Source organism: Phascolarctos cinereus, unplaced genomic scaffold (genome assembly GCF_003287225.1).
Source record: "Phascolarctos cinereus isolate Bilbo 61053 unplaced genomic scaffold, phaCin_HiC Scaffold_9;HRSCAF=440, whole genome shotgun sequence".
Classification (NCBI taxonomy): Eukaryota; Metazoa; Chordata; class Mammalia; order Diprotodontia; family Phascolarctidae; genus Phascolarctos; species Phascolarctos cinereus.
The window spans coordinates 34008586-34027116 of NW_027556402.1; the positions used below are offsets into that span (position 1 = coordinate 34008586).

At 40.1% G+C, this 18531-nt stretch overlaps 1 protein-coding gene and 1 pseudogene across 1 annotated transcript; both read left to right on the top strand.

The window, feature by feature from the left end:
- Positions 1-1218: 1218 nt before the first annotated feature.
- LOC110223061 (alcohol dehydrogenase 1-like) lies at positions 1219-15818 on the top strand. The gene is made up of 8 exons (XM_021008385.1): positions 1219-1257; positions 3030-3131; positions 8592-8730; positions 11143-11230; positions 11334-11553; positions 11754-12014; positions 13543-13678; positions 15691-15818. The coding sequence occupies exons 1-8, from the start codon at positions 1219-1221 to the stop codon at positions 15816-15818; spliced, it is 1113 nt and encodes a 370-aa protein (XP_020864044.1).
- On the top strand, positions 6920-7203 carry LOC110223054 (large ribosomal subunit protein eL43 pseudogene; annotated as a pseudogene).
- Positions 15819-18531: the final 2713 nt, after the last annotated feature.

Here is an 18531-nt window from a genome sequence, read left to right on the forward strand (position 1 = left end):
GCATGGACTTACATAAATTGGTGCAAAAGGAAGTGAAGCCAGAAAAACAAGGTACATAATGAAGACAACAATGCAAATGGAAAGAACAATAAAAGTGAATGTTGTAAGATTATGAGAAAGCTTGGCCTCAAAGAAGAGTTCTCAGACAACAGCTGACCTCTACTCAGAAATGAGGTCCACGAGCATGGAATACTTCACGTAACATCCAATTTTTTATGTATTGATTGGTTTTACTAATCTTTTTTTTCTCTTTCCCTTTTCAAAAAAAGGTGGTTCTCTAGCCATCTCCAGTTGTTCTGATCTATATCTTGCTACTGGGCCCAGATGGCTCCAGAGGGGAAAGGAGAGCTGGTGACTGCAAAGTCCTCCCTCGATGTAATCCAATTCACTTACAAGTCATGGCTTCACTTATCTGATGTCATGGTTCTTTTCAAAAACGAAGGACAAACAAAGGTTCTCTGGGTGAGGAGAGAAGGAGGGATATAGGAAGGAAAGCAGACTACACAAAAACAAAAGACACCTCCCAAAAAAATCTATATAGAAAAAAGAATGTAAGTTCTATGAGAGGAGGACATTTGGAATTGAATCTCTAGCACTTAGCATGACACTTGGCACACAGTGTTTAATAAATGTTTCTCTATACATTCACTTTCCTTCCCCATTATATTCTTTATTTATCCCATCTTATATCATATTATGTCATATCATAGATCAAGAACTACTAGGAACCACCAAGGCCACGTAACCCAATCCTCTTATTTTACAGAAAAGGAAACTGAGATACAGGGCTTTGAAGTGACTTTCCTAAGGTCATACAAGTATTGAGTAATGGAGGTGGGATTTGAACCAAGGTCTTCTAACTCCAGAACCAGTGTTCTTTTCAATAATGTCTCTCTTGTTCCATCTAAAAAACTTTTCCTCATTTTTTTCTCTCTCCATTAGCATTCTCCCTGATACACTATCTTACTTTTCAAGCTAGAAAATCCCTCTCTTCCTCTCCTCTTTTCTTTCTAACTTCTTTGCACCTCCTCTATCATTCCTTACATTCCTGTGTCATCTCCTCCTCTCCTGATTTTTTCCACTCCTTTAATTGGCATACAATTGTGCAATAAATAAAGAGCTCTGATGTTTATAGGAACTATAAATACAGGGAATGATTTACTCGCAGCAAGACATTCAGAAGATTTCTATTTTTCTCGCTACTTTTGAGGTAGAAAGATGAAGCAAGCTAAGTTTTCTATGGAAACTGTTGGCAAGGTAAGTAGATAGCTTATTTCTAGAAATGTATTCTCATAGTTCAGTTTAATAGATAAAGTGGACAGAGAAGTGTGTTGTTTACTTAACTGAAAAACTTTATCACATAAAATCATATTATGTTACTTGTACATGCAAGAATGACTTATTTATGCATTGATGTATTCCTGATCATTTTTTGTGAGTCAAATTATTATAAAATATGCATTTTATTGCCATAAAAGCTCTTGCTATTTAGGAGAACCCTTTGGTAAATTCTTTGAATAATGCTTTTAAATCTAATCATGGCTAATTTGTATTGATATCACGAGATACTACCCAGAGAGCTAGGACTGCAATTAGAAAAACCTGGGTACAAGCCCTCCCATAATACTAGTGGGGGATCCAAGGACAATCACTTCATTTCTCAGGGCTTCGGGCAAGGTAGAGTAGGAGTGTTGGGTTTAGAATCAGAGGGCCCTGGGGTCAAATCCTGGCTCAGTCACTTACTACCTTCAGGACTTTGGGCCTCACTTTCCTCATCTGTAAAATGAAAAGTTTGGATTAGGTGACATCTAAAGGTCCCTTCCAGTTCTAAATCTATAGCAGGAAAGGTGCTGATCAGCATTGGTGGAAGGAATTTCAACACTGGGAATTGCTTACAGTGATAAAATCACAGGTCCACCCATTCTCACCAAACTTTCCCAGATATTATTATTTCAAGGGGTCACTAAGACATTTATTAGGCATAAAAAAGTTCGGTAATTATAAGTTTGGGAATGACCTTTACTGTTACAAGAAAATGAGACCCTAAGGGAAAAAGGATCAGAAACGGTCCCACCCTTGAACAAAAGGAAGGGAATATAAAATTCTGAGCATTTTTAGGGGATTACTTGTCCAACTGAAAGACAACAATTATATTTTTATGATTGTAATAGGGTGATGAATTCCCATCTTCTCAATTTTGGAATGGCATGAGAACTAGCAATCATCCTATAAAAGTTTAGACTCCCAATTCTCAATTCTGCTCCCTTGAACACTTAGTGAAAGAAACAATTCACATTCTTATAGCACATTAGAATTGACAAACACATTTCTGCACACATTATTTCTTTGAGGCTCTCAACTATCCTGTTGTGAGGCAGGGGAACAGGGATTAGTATTCCCATTTCCCAGAAGAACTGAGCCTGAGAGAGGTGAGTGACTTGTTCAAGGTAATCTAATTTACAAATGGTAGAGGCAGGGTGTGAAATCAGGGCTTCAGATTCCACACCTCTTACTCTTTCCAATGCACAAAAATTGTGGAAATGTATGGAGGACCCAACTGATAAACCAGCACCCTGCACAAAATCCTTCCATCAGCAAGTGTGGAAAGGAATCTATGCTCTAAATCACATACCTCGGCTACTTTCAACTGTACAATGGATAGAGTGATGGACCTGGAGTCAGAAAGACCTGAATTCAAATCATGGTAGCCTCTGCCTGCCTCAGTTTCCTCAGGTGTAAAATGAGGATAATAATAGCACCTACCTCCTAGGGTTGTTGTGAGGATCAAATGAGAGAATATTTGTAAAGCATCTGGTACAGTACTTCATACATAGTAGGCACTTCACAACTTCCTGTTTCCTTCCTTCACATCTTTATTTTTCTATTTGTCCAAAATATGCAGGTTAGAAAACCATCCTCAGTTTGAAAAGATACCAAGAGAGAGAGTGCCAGCATGCCTTTAGTAAAGGGGATATCAAACATAATTCCAGCTTATATCAGAATCTCATTCTATTTTATTAATTTTACAGGTTATCACATGCAGGGCAGCCATTGCCTGGACGATTAATGCTCCCTTGTGTATTGAGGAGGTGGGAGTTGATCCACCAAAGGCTGGAGAGGTTCGAATTAAGGTAAAGTTGTTATTTATGATTATCTCCTAATGATTAAGAACTCAATGGGAATCCCTGTCTCAGGAAATGAGGACTTAGAGGTTTTAGTCTTGTGTATGTATGTTTTCCCATCATTCAAGAGTTCATGTCTTCTCTCTTTAGATTGCCTCCCTTGAGGTCCTCTTTCTGTAACCAACTGATGTAAGTTCTTTATCATTAAACAGTGTTGGGGTCAGCATTCTTTCAGCCAGGCAGGAGTCACACCTCCCACCATATGCATAGCATGAAGTCCAGGGCCATCTTCCAGGGCACTACCAAAAGAGATATTGTGTGCAATTCAATCCAAATTGAGAAATGTTATTAAGCACCTCTATGTGCAAAGCACTAGAGAACATAAAAAGACATTTAAAAATAGAAAAGTCTCTGCCCTGAAGGAGCTTTCACATAACTGGGAAGATACAACATGTATACAGATAAGTAAAAGACATGGGACCCCAACAACCATGGAGGTGAGGAAAAGCTTCCTGTAGAAGGTGACACATGAACTGAACCTTGGAGGAAATGGAAAGTCTGAAAAGCTAGGGCAGTGACAGATAGTAAAGAGCTCCAAATCTGATGTCTTTATTCTCTGAAAAAAAAATCTCTTCAACTTTATTGTAAAACCTTGAGCTCTACCATGATCATCATCATTAGCTACTGTTCTTTGGGAGAAAAAACAGCAACAATGCAAAAATGTAAAAAATGGATCTCAAAAACTATTAGATTGGTACTCTCAAAGACACGTATCTACTTACTTTACAATTAACAGCTGCTTCATTAAAAGTTATTCTGAGATGAGGTCCATAAGCTTCACCAGACTGCCAAAAGTGGGGTTTATGATTCTAAAAAGGTTAAGAAGACCTGATCTACAGGGTTTGGACAATAATTAATCATTATTAAGTCATTAAAAGAGATTTTGGGGCCAATTTCTCAGAAATGTAATATAAATTCTTCTTCCTGGTACACTTCAGCATATGAACCTGAGAAATCATCCATGTGGGTTCTCCCTCCAAACGTAGCAATTATAATCCATCTGTGTCTTCTTGTCCTATGCAATCTTGCCTGTCTTCTCCCATAAATCCTCCACCAACTTCATGAAGACCCAATCTTGGATTACTTCCACTATCCTCTACCTCAGCTTCTATTCACGTGCTGCTAAATGGTGCCGTAGAAATGATAAAACTGCTCACTGGGTGCGCCACAAATATGTGCTAGATAATCTCAACTGAGTGCTCACTACAGAAAGGCAATCCTCCTTAATTCACTCTACCCACCACAATGACTATTCCAAACCATTTCATGCCTCCTCAAAACTTTGTCTTCTCCCACTATCTTTTCCTTCATCCTCGTCTCTCCTGAAGTAACCCTTCTCTCACCAAGTCAAACTTCCATACATATGCCCTTAACCCCATTGCACCCCTCTTCTCCAGCAGATTGCCCCCTCTGTCATCCTCATTCTTTCACTAATCATCAGTCGCTCCCCAACTGCTGCCTACAAACATGCCTGCATTTCCCTTATTCTTAAAAAAAAAAAACCTCACTTGATCCTATTAATCCTATATCTTTCCTCCCTCTTATAAATCCTCCCTTATGAATTCCTAGGGAAAAGTCATATACAGTCCCATTATAGTAGCCATAATCGTTCAGTATCAGTTTAGAAGAAGGTCTCTATTGGAATGCCCAGGTTTGACCAATGACTTGAATGAAGGTATAAACAGCATACTTATCAGATTTTCAGATGACACAACAATAGGAGTGATACTTAACACACTGAGTGACAGAATGAAAATGCTAAGAGATCCTGATAAACTAGAACACTGAGCTTCAATCCCCAATTTTTTAATTTAATAGGTATAAATGTAAAGACCTACAGGTGAGTTCAAAAAATCAATTTCAGAAATACAAGATGGAGTTAACAAAGCTAGAAAGTAATTTATATGAAAAAGACCTGGGGGTTTCAATGGACCTCAAGCTCAATATGATTCAAACAATGTGATATGGCAGCTGAAAAAATCTAATTCAATCTTAGGCTGCAATAAGAGTCAGAATGTCCATAATCATGGAAATGAAATAAGAGTACCCTGCCCTGGTCTGGTCATGTTTGGAATAACGTTCAATTTTGGGCTGGCAAAATTCAGGAATGGCACCGATAACTTGAACAGCAACAGGGCAGGAGAATAGCATGGTAAAAGCCCTTGAGTTCATGTCATGTGAGGATCAGTGGAAGGAATTGGGGATATTTAGCTTGGAGAAGAAAAGATTGTGGGTTTTGGGGGGGGGTAATGGCAGAATAGCTGATTTCAGGTATTTGAAGGTACTTCCCATGAAAGAGAAATTAGACTCATTCTGTTTGCTGTTCAATTGTATGCTCTTGGGGCAGCTAGATGGCGCAGTGGATAGAGCACCAGCCCTGGATTTAGGAGGACCTGAGTTCAAATCCGGCCTCAGACACATAATACTTCCTAGCTGTGTGACTCTGGGCAAGTCACTTAACTCCAATTGCCTCACTAAAAAAAAAAATTGTATGCTCTGGCTGACTACAAAAGGTAAACATGTTCATAGGGTCCCATGAGCTATACTTTTAGCCTTGTACTGTCAGTCATCCAACAAGTATTTATTAAGCACCTAGCATGAGTCAGGCAGGGCAGCTAGATGGTGCAATGAATAAATTGCCAGACCTGGAGTCAGGAAGACCTGAGTTCAAGTCAGATCTCAGACACTTACTAGTTGTATGACCTTGGGCAAATCACTTAACCCTGTTTGCCTCCTGTTTTCTCATCTGTAAAATGAGCTGGAGAAGAAAATGGCAAACTGTTCTGATGCAGTTTGGGGTTGCTGAGAACCCTGAAATGTCAGGGTACAAGATGGATTCACCTGGAACAAATTCACACCCTCAAACCATCTTCCAGTCAAGTGGCAAATTTATTGTAAGGCCAATAGTACTGGGAAAGGGTTTCTAGTGAACCTATAGCCTAATGGGAGTGACAATGATGCTTATATACAAAAAAGGACAATGAAATGAATCTGGATGGGATTAAGAAGTGGCGGTATATGCAAATAGTCTGGAGTGGTCCAAGTGAGATAGTGAAAGGAATGTCAAGTAAGCTAATGAGGTAATCTAGGTGGGCTGGGCAGGGCCAGTTGCCTTGAGTGAGGCTCCAGTGGTCTGGACTGCTGAAATATATGGGGAAATTCTGTGACTAGGCTGCTTTCAAAGACATGGTCTTTTCCTTTTAGTGCTCCAGGTCCCATCACTCCATCATTTTTAGTCTTGACTAGAGAAGAGCTTCAGGGGTTCAGGCAATTCCCCATATGGGCCACCAAAGTGTTATGGTTTGGGGTTGCTGGGAACCCCAAAATGTCAGGGTACAGGGCAGCATCTGCCTGGAATGAATTCACCCACTCAAACCGTCTTCCAGTCAAGTAACAAGGTTTATTGTAACAGCAATAGTAGCAGGCAGGTTCACTAAGAGCCCTATTTCAGGGTTCCCAGCAACCCCAAACCATATCAGCTCCAGTACTGTTGCCAAGAAAATCCAATGGGGTCATGAAGAGTCAGACACGATTCAATAACAACAACACTGGGTGGAGTGTGTAACCTGTTTTATCAGCCATACTGTGCATTAGGTTAGATCTGTCTGATCAAGCTAAGAGTGTCAACCAATAGACTGGAGAAAATACAGGAAATTCACCACAACCAGAACAGAATATGTGGAATTTTCAAATGCAGTTTTGTTGGTACTCTTTAGAACTATGTGCTTTCAGCAACTGGCAACATGGCTAAACATACCAAGAAGGTCGGAATTGTTGGTAAATAGGGAACACATTATGGTGCATCCCTCAGAAAAATGGTGAAGAAAATTGAAATTAGCCAGCATGCCAAGTATACCTGCTCCTTCTGTGGCAAGACCAAAATGAAGAGACGGACTGTAGGTATTTGACATTGTGGATCCTGTATGAAGAAAGTAGCTGTGCTGCATGGACCTACAATACCACCTCTGCAGTCACAGTCAAATCTGCCACCAGAAGACTGAAGGAATTGAAAAACCTGTAAAATCTGTAGCCCACAGTCCAACCATAAATGGGTTAATTTATGGGATTTTAAAAAAAAAAACTATGTGCTTTTCCAGCCTTCCTTGATCTTACCTTAACCAAGACTGAAAACAATTATCTGAGAATAACATAAAGAACAGGTGATGGATATTGTAGGGCAGCAAAGTCAGGAGGCAACTGCCTGGATGCCATCACTGACAATATAATTTGCAATGCAAAAAGGAATAGTGGAACCCTCAGACCTGGAGGTGCTAGCACAGCTGCACATTTCCTTGTTGCTCCTCACCAATGGAGGACCAAAGCCTAAAATATGTTTAATATCACTTGCCATAGTGTGTATTTCTATAAGTATACAAATTATATATGTGTGTGTATGCATGTGTATTTGTACATACGTATGCAAACAACCAGAAAAAACTATTCAACCCTCCTCATGTGTTCAGATTTCCTTGGGAAAACTGAAAAGATGAAACATTGTGGTTCTAGGTTTGAATAAATAACATCACAAATATAATCAATGAATTCACATACGTAGAATTTAAATCCAGCCGGCCACCCTTCTTACACCAAATATTAAAGAAGAAATACGACAATAAAGACTGCAGGGCAGGGATGGAGTCAAGAGAGACCTGAATGGGAATTCTGCCCCCAACAGCCCACAGAGCTGTGCCAAGCAATCCCTCAGAGCCTCTTTTTCCTTACCTGTAAAAACAAGGAGGGTGGGGCAGCTAGGTGGCGCAGTGGATAGAGAACTGGCCCTGAAGTCAGGAGGACCTGAGTTCAAATCCAGCCTCAGACCAAACACTTGACACTTACTAGCTATGTGACCCTGGGCAAGTCACTTAACCCCAATTGCCTAAAAAAAAAATATAAAAAAAAACAAGGAGGTAAATAATTTCACTAAAGATATCACAAGGTTGTTGTGAAGTAAGTACTCAGGAAATATTAAAAACACTCTTTAAATGTGAGTTGCTATCATAGCTTTTGCCCACACCAAATGCAAAAACCTATGAATTCACTTCTCTGGACTCCTCCATGATTTTTATTGTTTGGTTTTGGTTTTTGTTTTTTTTTTTTTTTTTGGAGGCAATTAGGGTTAAATGACTTGCCCAGAATCACACAGCTGAGGCCAAATTTGAATTTCAGTCCTGAATCCAGGGCCAGCCCTCTATTCACTGCATCACCTAGCTGCCCCTGACTCTCCAGTTTTACAAACAAACATTCTGATATACATAAAAGAAGAAAGAGGATGATATATGAGAAACTTTGAACTTCTGTTGTTTTTTAAGTGTATTATGCAAGCATACACTATGCTAGGTTTCAATGAATCTCTAATATTATAGGAAGAAAACATTCTACTGTATTTGATATCATTTAATTGTCATGCAGGTTATATCTTCAGGAATCTGTGGCTCAGAAAATCACATCCTAGATGGAACATTTCCTGTACCTTTACCTGCAATTTTGGGACACAAAGGAGCTGGGGTAGTAGAAAGCATTGGAGAAGGAGTGAGCAGTGTGAAACCAGGTGAAGCTGGGAGTCAAAATGATGTTTGATGTCAAAAGCTCCTCCTTTCCACCCTCCTACAAAAATGATCAAATTCTCTGCAAAAAAGAAGGAAATTTTGAATTAGATTAACATAAGTATAAGTAGATATAAGATTTAGATCAGGAGGAGACTTAGTGAGATTATTCGGATTGCAGTGTCCTCTGCTGAATTGTAAAACTCCCCAAGTGTAAAAAGTGTCTCTCAACTTTGGTGTCACACTCAAAAAATATATCTTGACTAGTACCAAGCTAAATGTAATTTCTTGAGACGCAAAGACTGTTCCCCTCAAACAGAACCTGGCAAAGGGAAATCTGTCTGTGGCTGTATAGGTGAAAAATGGTGGAAAACATGACAGAGGATTTTAAATGGGCCTTGGATTTGAACCGTAAAAGTGGGGGCTGGCACCCAGATCATAGCAGCCTCTGCAATTCCCCCTTCTGGATGCCTTGGCAAGACTGTGGACAGTCAGGAAACACATAAAGGTAGCCGTGGATAGAGTGCTAGACCCAGAGTCAGGAATACCGGAGTTCTAATCCAGTTTCAGACATTAGCTATGTGACTGAGCAAGCCACTTAACCTTTGCCTGCCTCAGTTTCCTCAATTGCAAAATGGGAAGGATAATAGACCTATATCACAGGTTTGATGTGAAGAGATAAAATTTGTCAAGTGCTTAGCACAGTGCCTGCAATATAGGTAAGTGCTTAATCATTGCTTGTTCCCTTCCCTTCCCCATATGCCCCATGGAGGGAAAGCCCTTGAGACTTACCTGGTATTAAAAGGTCAAAACAAAATCAAATGCATGCACTTGAAGCAAAAGAGAAGAAGTAGAGATTTCCTAGCAGAACTGTCATCTCCTATGAGTGAAACCTTGATTAGTGCCACCCTGTCCAGCCAACATCTGGTGACCACCTTCAGGAAAAGGCAAGAGAGTTTTCCAGGTCCTCCCTGTTCCAGCACCAGAGGGCTTTCCAGGATGTCCTCCTAGCTCTCTGCACCTGATCTTGGCTTTTAGAATGGCTGGTACCCCTCAGCTCTACCCCTCTGCGGTTGAGAGTCAATGTTTTAACATTACCCATCGGTTGGTTCTATCCCTGTCAAATCTCAGGGCCCGGGGTCTCCATCCCACTGACTTCTCTCTTTTGTTCATACATCCCTTCGTCCCAAATCAAATCATGGAAGGTCAATTCCAGCTTCAAATAGGGAGCAGGCAGTGCTCTCCTTTAGGCTTCTCACTCATAAATCCACCTTATGAGCTTCTACTGATGAAAGACCAGAACTCAGGACTGTTTAGTTGTACTCTCACTAGAAGGCACCACCAGGCATTTACCAAGCTTACCAGCTTCCAGCATGGTTTGTCTCCTGGAGATTGTCTTCCACAAGAGAAGAGAAGGCACAATATTCAGAAAGAGACACTGACAAGTAGCATTAAATGCTGCAGACATGTCAAGAAAGATAAGGTTTAAGAACAAGTCATTGGATTGGGCTAATAAGGGAACAATTCAGGGGAGGCAGGTTCAGCTAAGTGATGAGTTTGGGAGCCAAATCGTAAGGAGTTGAAAAGTGAGCAACATAGAAAGGAAGTGGAGGCCAAAGAATATAAACAACTTTTGAGTTTGTCTGTGAAAGGACAGAAAGGTAAAGAACGGTTTGAGGAGATGGTAGAGTCAAGCAAGGGCTTATTAAAGATGGGGAAGATGTAGCCATGTTTAGTAGGAAACAAGCCAGTGGATGAGGAAAGACTGAAGATTAGAGAGTGAGGGTCTAGGAGTGATTTTAAGGAAAGCAATCGGGGGACACAAGACTGAATAAAGTGAAGGGTACAAATAGAGAGATAACAAGATCACTTCAATTTTTTTAACTTTTAAATGTTTTTTTTATTCTAAACTTAACAATATCAATAAACACAAATATGTTGATATACATATAAGAACAAAAAACAGGATTGTATAAGACACTAAACATCTGTTTATATAGTTTTTTTTAACTTCATTAGCAAGTAGTAGAAAAGAGGGTGCTCGAAGCCATTAGCCTCTAGCTTGAAAGTTTTTCAGGGAGGGTAAGACACGTACTGTCATCATTCTTGAGCATGTAGTGGCTTTGTAAGGCTTAAAATGCCAGAGAATTGATGTCCATAAAGCCAACAGCTTCTCTTACATTCATATAGTCATTTACATGGCCCAGGTCAAGAGGAAAATTGCTTCATTCTAGCAAAGCCCATCTGCATTGTTAATGCTAGTTATGTGACAAGCTTTCATTCCAACTTTGTGAGTTATTTTTTATGAAATCCAATGTACACAATGTGCTGGATTATCTCCACATTTTATTTTGATGATATAAAATTTTTCTCTCCACTCATAGTGATAATGATTTTCTTCTGTTTTCCTCCCTTAGGAGATAAAGTCTTAACGCTCCCTATACCTCAATGCCGAAAATGTGATTCCTGTTTGCATGCCAAGGGCAACTGTTGCCTGAAGGAAGAGTAAGTGCTTTCCTATCACTAATTCTGCTTATGTCTTTACCCAGAGCTGATGGATCTCATGTCTCTTTGTGTGGACCTCTGTCTGTCTGTCTCCATGGACTAGCGCCATTTCTCCTGTTGGATTGATGCTTGATGGTACCACCAGATTTACATGCAGAGGGAGGAAAGTGCATAACTTATTTAGAACAAGCACATTGACTGAATACACCGTGATGCATGAGATATCAGTGGCAAAAATTGATGATGCTGCACCCCTGGAGAAAGTCTGCGTATTAGCCTGTGGATTCCCCACAGGCTATGGAGCTGCTGTTAACACAGCACAGGTGAGAATGTGTAGACAAGCAGTCTGGTGAATGAGGCTTTCCCTAATCGATGCCAAGACATGCCTGAACCAATCAAAATGGTCGAGCAAGTAGCCTTGTAAAGACTCGGGCAGACAGCGAAGCAGCTTTTTTCTGTTCTGATGATGCAGGCACGCTCAGCACCGAAATCTCACGAGGAATTTTGTACTCTTCATGCACAGGTTACCCCCGGTTCCACCTGTGTGGTCTTCGGGCTTGGAGGTGTTCGCTCTGCAGTTGTTCTGGGGTGCAGAGCAGCCGGTGCTGCCAGGATCATTGGCATTGACATCAATGAAGGGAAATTGGCCAGGGCTAAAGCTCTTGGGGTCACTGATTGCCTTAATCCTCAAAACTTCACGAAGCCCATCCAGCAGGTGGTGGTGGAAATGACTGGGCTCGGTGCTGACTTTACCTTTGAGGCTATTGGCACTATCGAGATGACGGTATGTTATCTGTGGGCACAGACAGAAGGTGTTTTACGTCAGCAAGTAGCCACATATTAAACTAGTTTAACTTTACCAAAAAGAACTTAAAAGAAAAAAGATAACTAACACACATGGAGAGTTACCTTACCTTCAGTGTTCTGTGTGAATGGAATGTTTTTAAATCATTGTAGCCATGCACTGTATCCACTGATACAGCATTACACTATACACAGATGCAATGTAAGGAGGACCTCAAAAGGAGGAAGAGCATAGACCTCCAGCCTCTTCCCCCTCCCCGAAATGAGAGGTATAATCCCTTTCCCCCTCTGCACACCTTCAGTCTCTGTGGAGGGCAAGAGGATTAGTTCATAGCTTAATTCAGTTCCCAGAGAGCAAAGTCCCAGTTCTAAGTTCAAAACCTCACTAAGGCTTGAGTCCTAGGCACCCTGGTTTGTCAGGGTTTCCATGCGTGGCTGGCTGGCTACGTTACCCCACCTGCCATCCTGGCTCCAAGGTCACCATGACTCACTCGCAGTTCCATGAGGATCACCTCCAGCACCTGAAATTGAGGACAAACAACAGAACAGAAACAAATACCACCTGGACCGCTTCTTGGAGCCAGGGTCAAAGAGAGGGAACAGGGGAAGGATTTGCCTTTACCTCTTACCAGTTCAGTTTATGGCACCCATGTCGGGCACAAAACATAAGGGTAACTGAAGAGTGTAGATGAAAAGATGATGGAAAAGAGAAGGAACATTTCAGTCTCACCAGTTTTAGACACAGACAGCCAATCAATGGAAGGCAAACTGGACATGCTCAAATAGCCTGGACTACAACAAAAATCTCTCAGTCTCTCTCTCTCTCTCTCTCTCTCTCTCTCTCTCTCTCTCTCTCTCTCTCTCTCTCTCTCTCTCTCTCTCTCTCTCTCCCTTTCTCATGTTCTTTTATTTTCTTCTCTATTTCCATCACTATCACTTTTTCTCTCTGTAAGTCTCCATATCTTGGCTTCTCTTTCCCTCTCTTCCTGATCCCTACTCTTGAGAGCAAGAAATGTAACAGAAGAAAGAAGGAAAGAATACTAAAGGGATGGGAATGGAGAGATGTGAAATGGAGAAAGAAACCAAACAAGCAAATGGAAAAAGTAGTAGAGGGAAGGAAGAGAAGTAGAAGAAAGGGTAAAGAGGGGATAGACATGAGAGGCATAAACTACAATAAATATTACATCATATGCCTCAAGCAAATTTGGATACAGAAAAATGAAAACATACTCTATTTAAAGATATATTTTCTTCAGCATAATTAGAATGAGGGATAAAGCACAGGAGAAGGGAAGGAAGGTGACAGGAGATGGCCCAAGACAAACCACCTCGTTTGACACATTACCCCAATCAAGAAATGGAAACTTATGGTCTACTCTAACTCATATGGCTCAAATGAATATGACCTATACTTAAATTAGGCATTAATTCTACTGGTTCTCATGGTAGAAACCCTATGTGACCCAGAAATATGACTGAAAGATTCACAACTGTATTGTTAACCCTAGGTTGCTGCTCTGGAATCCTGTAACCTGAGTTATGGGGTCTGTGTTATTCTTGGAGTATCACCAGTAAAATCCCACCTCCCTTTAGACCCATTGAAGCTAGTGTCTGGCCAGACCCTGAAAGGGTGCTTGTTAGGAGGTAGGAAGAAAACTTGAAATGACCAGCGGTTTTAACTCTAACAAATCCGTTTGAGTTTTGCAAAAACATTGGGAATACATATACAGAAGCTAACATGTATAGAATAAGAGACAGGAATGAAGTCAATCAATAGGTTAGTCAAATAATAAGCATTTATTAAGCATCTACTATGTACCAGGTATGTACTAGGTACTTGTACAGAGAAAGTTGAAAGTATTTCTACTCCCCTTATAAAGGTAGGGGGGTGTGCTGGAACCAGCTCAAGCCAGCTCACAAAAGCTGATTCCTAAATGTTCAGCGTAAGTATTTACACCTCTGAAATTGGTAAATTGTACAAATCAGGACATTGTATTACTTTGTTATCTAGGCTTAAGAAAGTGATACAGGAAATGTTAAATATGCAGATTAAACTTAAAATTGTGTCCTATGTACATTTTTGCAGAGTCAGTTATTCAACATTAATGAGCATATCCCTAACTAAAGGGTATTTTTACAGCTATAGTAGCAGATTTATAAATATTGATTCATACTGGATGCAACTTAAAACTAGCCCATTGTCATCCCAGGCTGTTATCAGCAAACAAATCAATCTAAAACATTTGTTCCAGAGGGCAAAAAAGTTAGGATCTTAACCAAGAATAATCTACCCATCAAAACTGAGTGTAATCCTTCAGAGGAAAAAAAAAAGGATATTTAATTAAATAGAGGAATTCCAATGATTCCTGGTAAAAAGGCCAGAGATGAAGAGAATATCTGACATTCAAATACAAGACTCAAAAGAAGCATGAAAAGGTAAACAGGTAAGCAAAATCATAAAGGACTCAGTGAATTTAAACTGTTTCTATTCCTATGTTGGAAGACACACACACACACCCCTAATTTTTTAAATAGTATTTTATTTTTCAATTACATGTAACAACAATTTTAACATTCTTTTTTTTTAATTTTGAGTTCCAAATTTTTCTCCCTCCCTCCATTCCCCCTTCCCTAAAACAGTAAGCAATCTGATAGAGGTTATATGATTGATTTGATATAGGTTATATGATATAGGATTATATGATGGTAAAACATATTTCCATATTAGTCATGTTGTGAAAGAAGAAATAGACTGACAAAAAAAACACGCACACACGCGCACACACACACACACAAAATAAAGTGAAAATAATATGTTTCAATCTTCATTCAGAATCCATTGGCTCTTTCTCTGGATGTGGATAGAATTTTCCATCACAAACCCTTTCTATATATATAAAATTTCTAAGACCATATCCAAGTGGAATGAAGGAAAGATGTTATCTGAGCTAGATCTTGGAGGATTGCAAAAATTTTCAACAACAGGGGATGATAAGGACCTTCTAGTCATATAGAACAAAGACATGGGGTAAGAAAATACAGTATGAAAAGAAAGGACAGTGAGGGGTCCAGTTTGGCAGAGTGGATGTCTAAGGGCTCTGTGATGTGATGGATAGAACACTGGATTCACAAACCCTGCCTCAGACACTTCTGAACTGTATGACCCTGGGCAAGTCATTAACTTCTTTTGGTCTCAGTTTCTTCATCTGTAAAATGAGAAGATTGGACTCAGTTGGTCTGTTCCAGATCTCAAATCTACCACCCTATAATTTATGATCTTAAGTAATGAGAAGTAAACCCAGAACTGTGTAGGGCCTTGAATGACCTGCTCAAACATTTGATCTTTAACATAAATAGGTAACAGGAAGCCATTCAAAGTCTCTGAGAAGAGGAGTAAAATGAACATTCATAGGAATATGAATAGAAAACCATGACCAGGAGACCCATGCACTCCATCTACTGTTTCTCCTAGGCAATCAATTAGCTGCTTGTGTTGTCTGGAGAAGATGGAAGGAAGACTCTTACAATGCTGTCAACTGATATGTGATGGATATTTCTGTGTTCATTGCTTGAATGGTACATTGCAATTTACCTGATTCATTGAGTTGGCCTCATTGTTCAAGCACCATCATTGTCTATTTTTTTTTCTTTCATAGAGTATAAAAGCAGAGACCAAATTCCTTTATTAGTGGATGATTACATGAAAAAGAAAATCGATGCGGAGTCACTGATAACCCATAACCTGCCTTTTGTCAAAATTAATGAAGGGTTTGAACTTCTCTGATCAGGAAGATGGAGAGAGCTTTGTTTGTTCATCTTTGTGTCCAATATTTACATGGGGAAAAATATCACAGTTAAAATGAGGAATCCCATCTCACAAAAGTTAGATATAGATGGAGAAGGTGGCCCTGAGGAAGGAATCAGGCAATGTGGCATCCACCACCAACGTCACTACTCCTTAGCCGTGTGATGTAACAAAGCCTGTCCTTTCATCTCTCTGTACCTCAGTTTCATCATTTAATATAAAGTGGACATAATAATACCTATCTGACCTACTTCAGAAGGTTCTTGAGAAGATCAAATGAGTAAATAAAAATGAAAACAAAATTAAACATGCTCTTTAAGTTCCTAATATTATTAATAGTGGTGTTGCAAGTCTAAAAGTATAAGTAAACATGTTGAAATTACAATTTAAATATGTTATAGTGTGCAATGTTAGGATTGTCTCAGCTCTGAAATTATTTGCAGGCTGTGTGCAGAGAGAGGGGATTGGAAAGGTAGGGTGGCACTAGATTGTGGAAGATCTTAAATGCCAGGCAGAGAAGTATGGACTTTATTCAGCAGGCAATAGTGAGCCAAAGATTTAGGAGAAGAGAAGTTATGTGAGCAGACTTATGCATTACTCAGGAGACTTATTGGAGAGTAGATTGGATGGAGAAGTGAATCTTGATTCCTGCCTGAATTCCCTGGGTTCACATTCAAAGAGTTTTTGTTTCGTCTTTTCTGAAATGTGCTGGGAATCTTTCAATCATACATACATGGATGAAGGATAGGTAGGCTGTCCAGAAGAGGTGAGAAGGGGTATATCCCAGACAGAGGGAATCAAAAAAGCAAAGGGTAGAATGTATTCAGGAAATGAGAAGTAGTTAAATTTGGTTGGAGTATAGAACACCTGAAGGATGGTGGTAAAAAATATGATTGGAAGGACAGGTCAGGGCCAAAAAATGAGAGGTGTTGATTATCAAACAAAGCAGATTGGGCTTTTATAAGGAAAGTCCCTAAATATAAAAAAGTAAGATAATAATTCATATTTCTCATTGTAACAAAAACATCTTACCTTTTGGAAAGAACTGTGGCCCTATCTTAAGAACTCTTTTCTCCAAATCTTATGCAGTCCCATCTATTCGTTATTTTATGCAAGGGACCTACAGCATCCATGGAAAGCCTTCCTGTGGGCTACATAGGTTTACCAAAATCAGTTGACATCCATGTTATTGAGTTTATGGCTAAGCCATGGTGATGGCTTCCATCCCAATGGAAGCAAGCTATTTTTTTTTTGGTCCAGGTCTACTGATTTCATCATTTTAGGGAATCTCTAGAGTGGCACAGACACACAGCTTACTGACTCATCAGTAACTTATATTGTGTTGCTTAGGCCACTGAGTGGTTAGTTAAATGGTTTGCCCACGATCACATAGCTAGAATGTGTCCAAGGCAGCAAAGAATCCTTTAATCTCAGAGGGAAGGCATTAGCATTAAAGGCGTCCCAGAAAGGCTTCTTTCAGACAGTGAGATTTTAGCTGGGAATTTTAATTTGAAGGGAGCCAGGGAAGCCAGGAGGAAGAGATGAGAAAAGAGAACTCCAGAGTTGGAGGACAACCAGTGAAAAATCGTAGCATTGGGAGATGGGATGTCTTATAAGAGGAACAACAAAGAAGCCAGAGTTTCTGGACTATAGAGTATGTGGGAGGGAACACAGTATAAGAAGACTAGCAAGGTAGGAAGGGGACAGGTTATGTAATCCTTTAAATGCCAGAGGATTTTCCATTTGATCCTAGAGGTGATAGGACGCCATTAGGGTTTATTGAATAGAGAAGTGATATGATCAGACCTGCATTTTGTGAATATCACTTTGATAGCTGAAAGGAGAATGGACCAGTGTGGGAAAATACTGGATGAAGGCAGGTCAACCAGAGGCTATTGCAACAGTCCAGGCAAGAGGTGATGAGGGCAAGAATATACAAGAAGTGTCACAAAGGTAGAATTGACAGGATTTGGCAACAGATTGGATGGAGGAGGTTGATGGGAGGGAGAGGAGGCAAGGGTGATGTCTACACGTACAAGCCTGGGGAACCAAAAGGATGATGGTATCCTCAACAGTAATAGAGAAGTTGGGAAGAGGAGGGAAATTTGGAAGGAAAGATACTGAGTTCAGTTTGGGATGTGTTAAAATGCCCAGGATATCCAATTTGAAGTGCCCAATAGGCAACTGGAGGGGCAGCAAGGTGGAGCAGTGGATAGAGCACTGGCCCTGGAGTCAGGAGGACCTGAGTTCAAATCTGGCCTCTAACCAAACACTTGACACTTACTAGCTGTGTGACCCTGGGCAAGTCACTTAACCCCAATTGCCCCCCAAAAAAAATATTTGCTCAATAGACAATTGGAGATTCAAGACTGCAGGTGTGAAGAGAGGTTAGGGCTGGAGAAGAAGGTCTGAGAATCATCTGCTTAGAGCCAATGACTTGAACCCAGGTCTTTCTGATTCCAAGATCTGCCCTCAAGCCACTGTGCCATATTGCGTCTTATGGACTAATTGGAATCTTACCATTTCAAACCTCTCAGATCATATAGTCTAATTCCTTTATTTTGCATGAAGTGAGTTGTAGTAGAAAAAGTGTTGAAGAGAGAAACAGAAGATCTGGGTTCAAATCCTGGCTTAAACATTTCCTGGCTATGTGATGTGGACAAGTCATTATAATGTCTCTGGGCCTAAATTT

Excerpts from the sequence above, each read along its gene's own strand:
- LOC110223061 (XM_021008385.1), top strand. The coding sequence starts at position 1,219 with ATGAAGCAAGCTAAGTTTTCTATGGAAACTGTTGGCAAG. Across the intron at positions 11,554-11,753 it reads CTGCTGTTAACACAGCACAG|GTTACCCCCGGTTCCACCTG; the intron begins GTGAGAATGTGT and ends CTTCATGCACAG. Across the intron at positions 13,679-15,690 it reads GAAAGGGTGCTTGTTAGGAG|AGTATAAAAGCAGAGACCAA; the intron begins GTAGGAAGAAAA and ends TTTCTTTCATAG.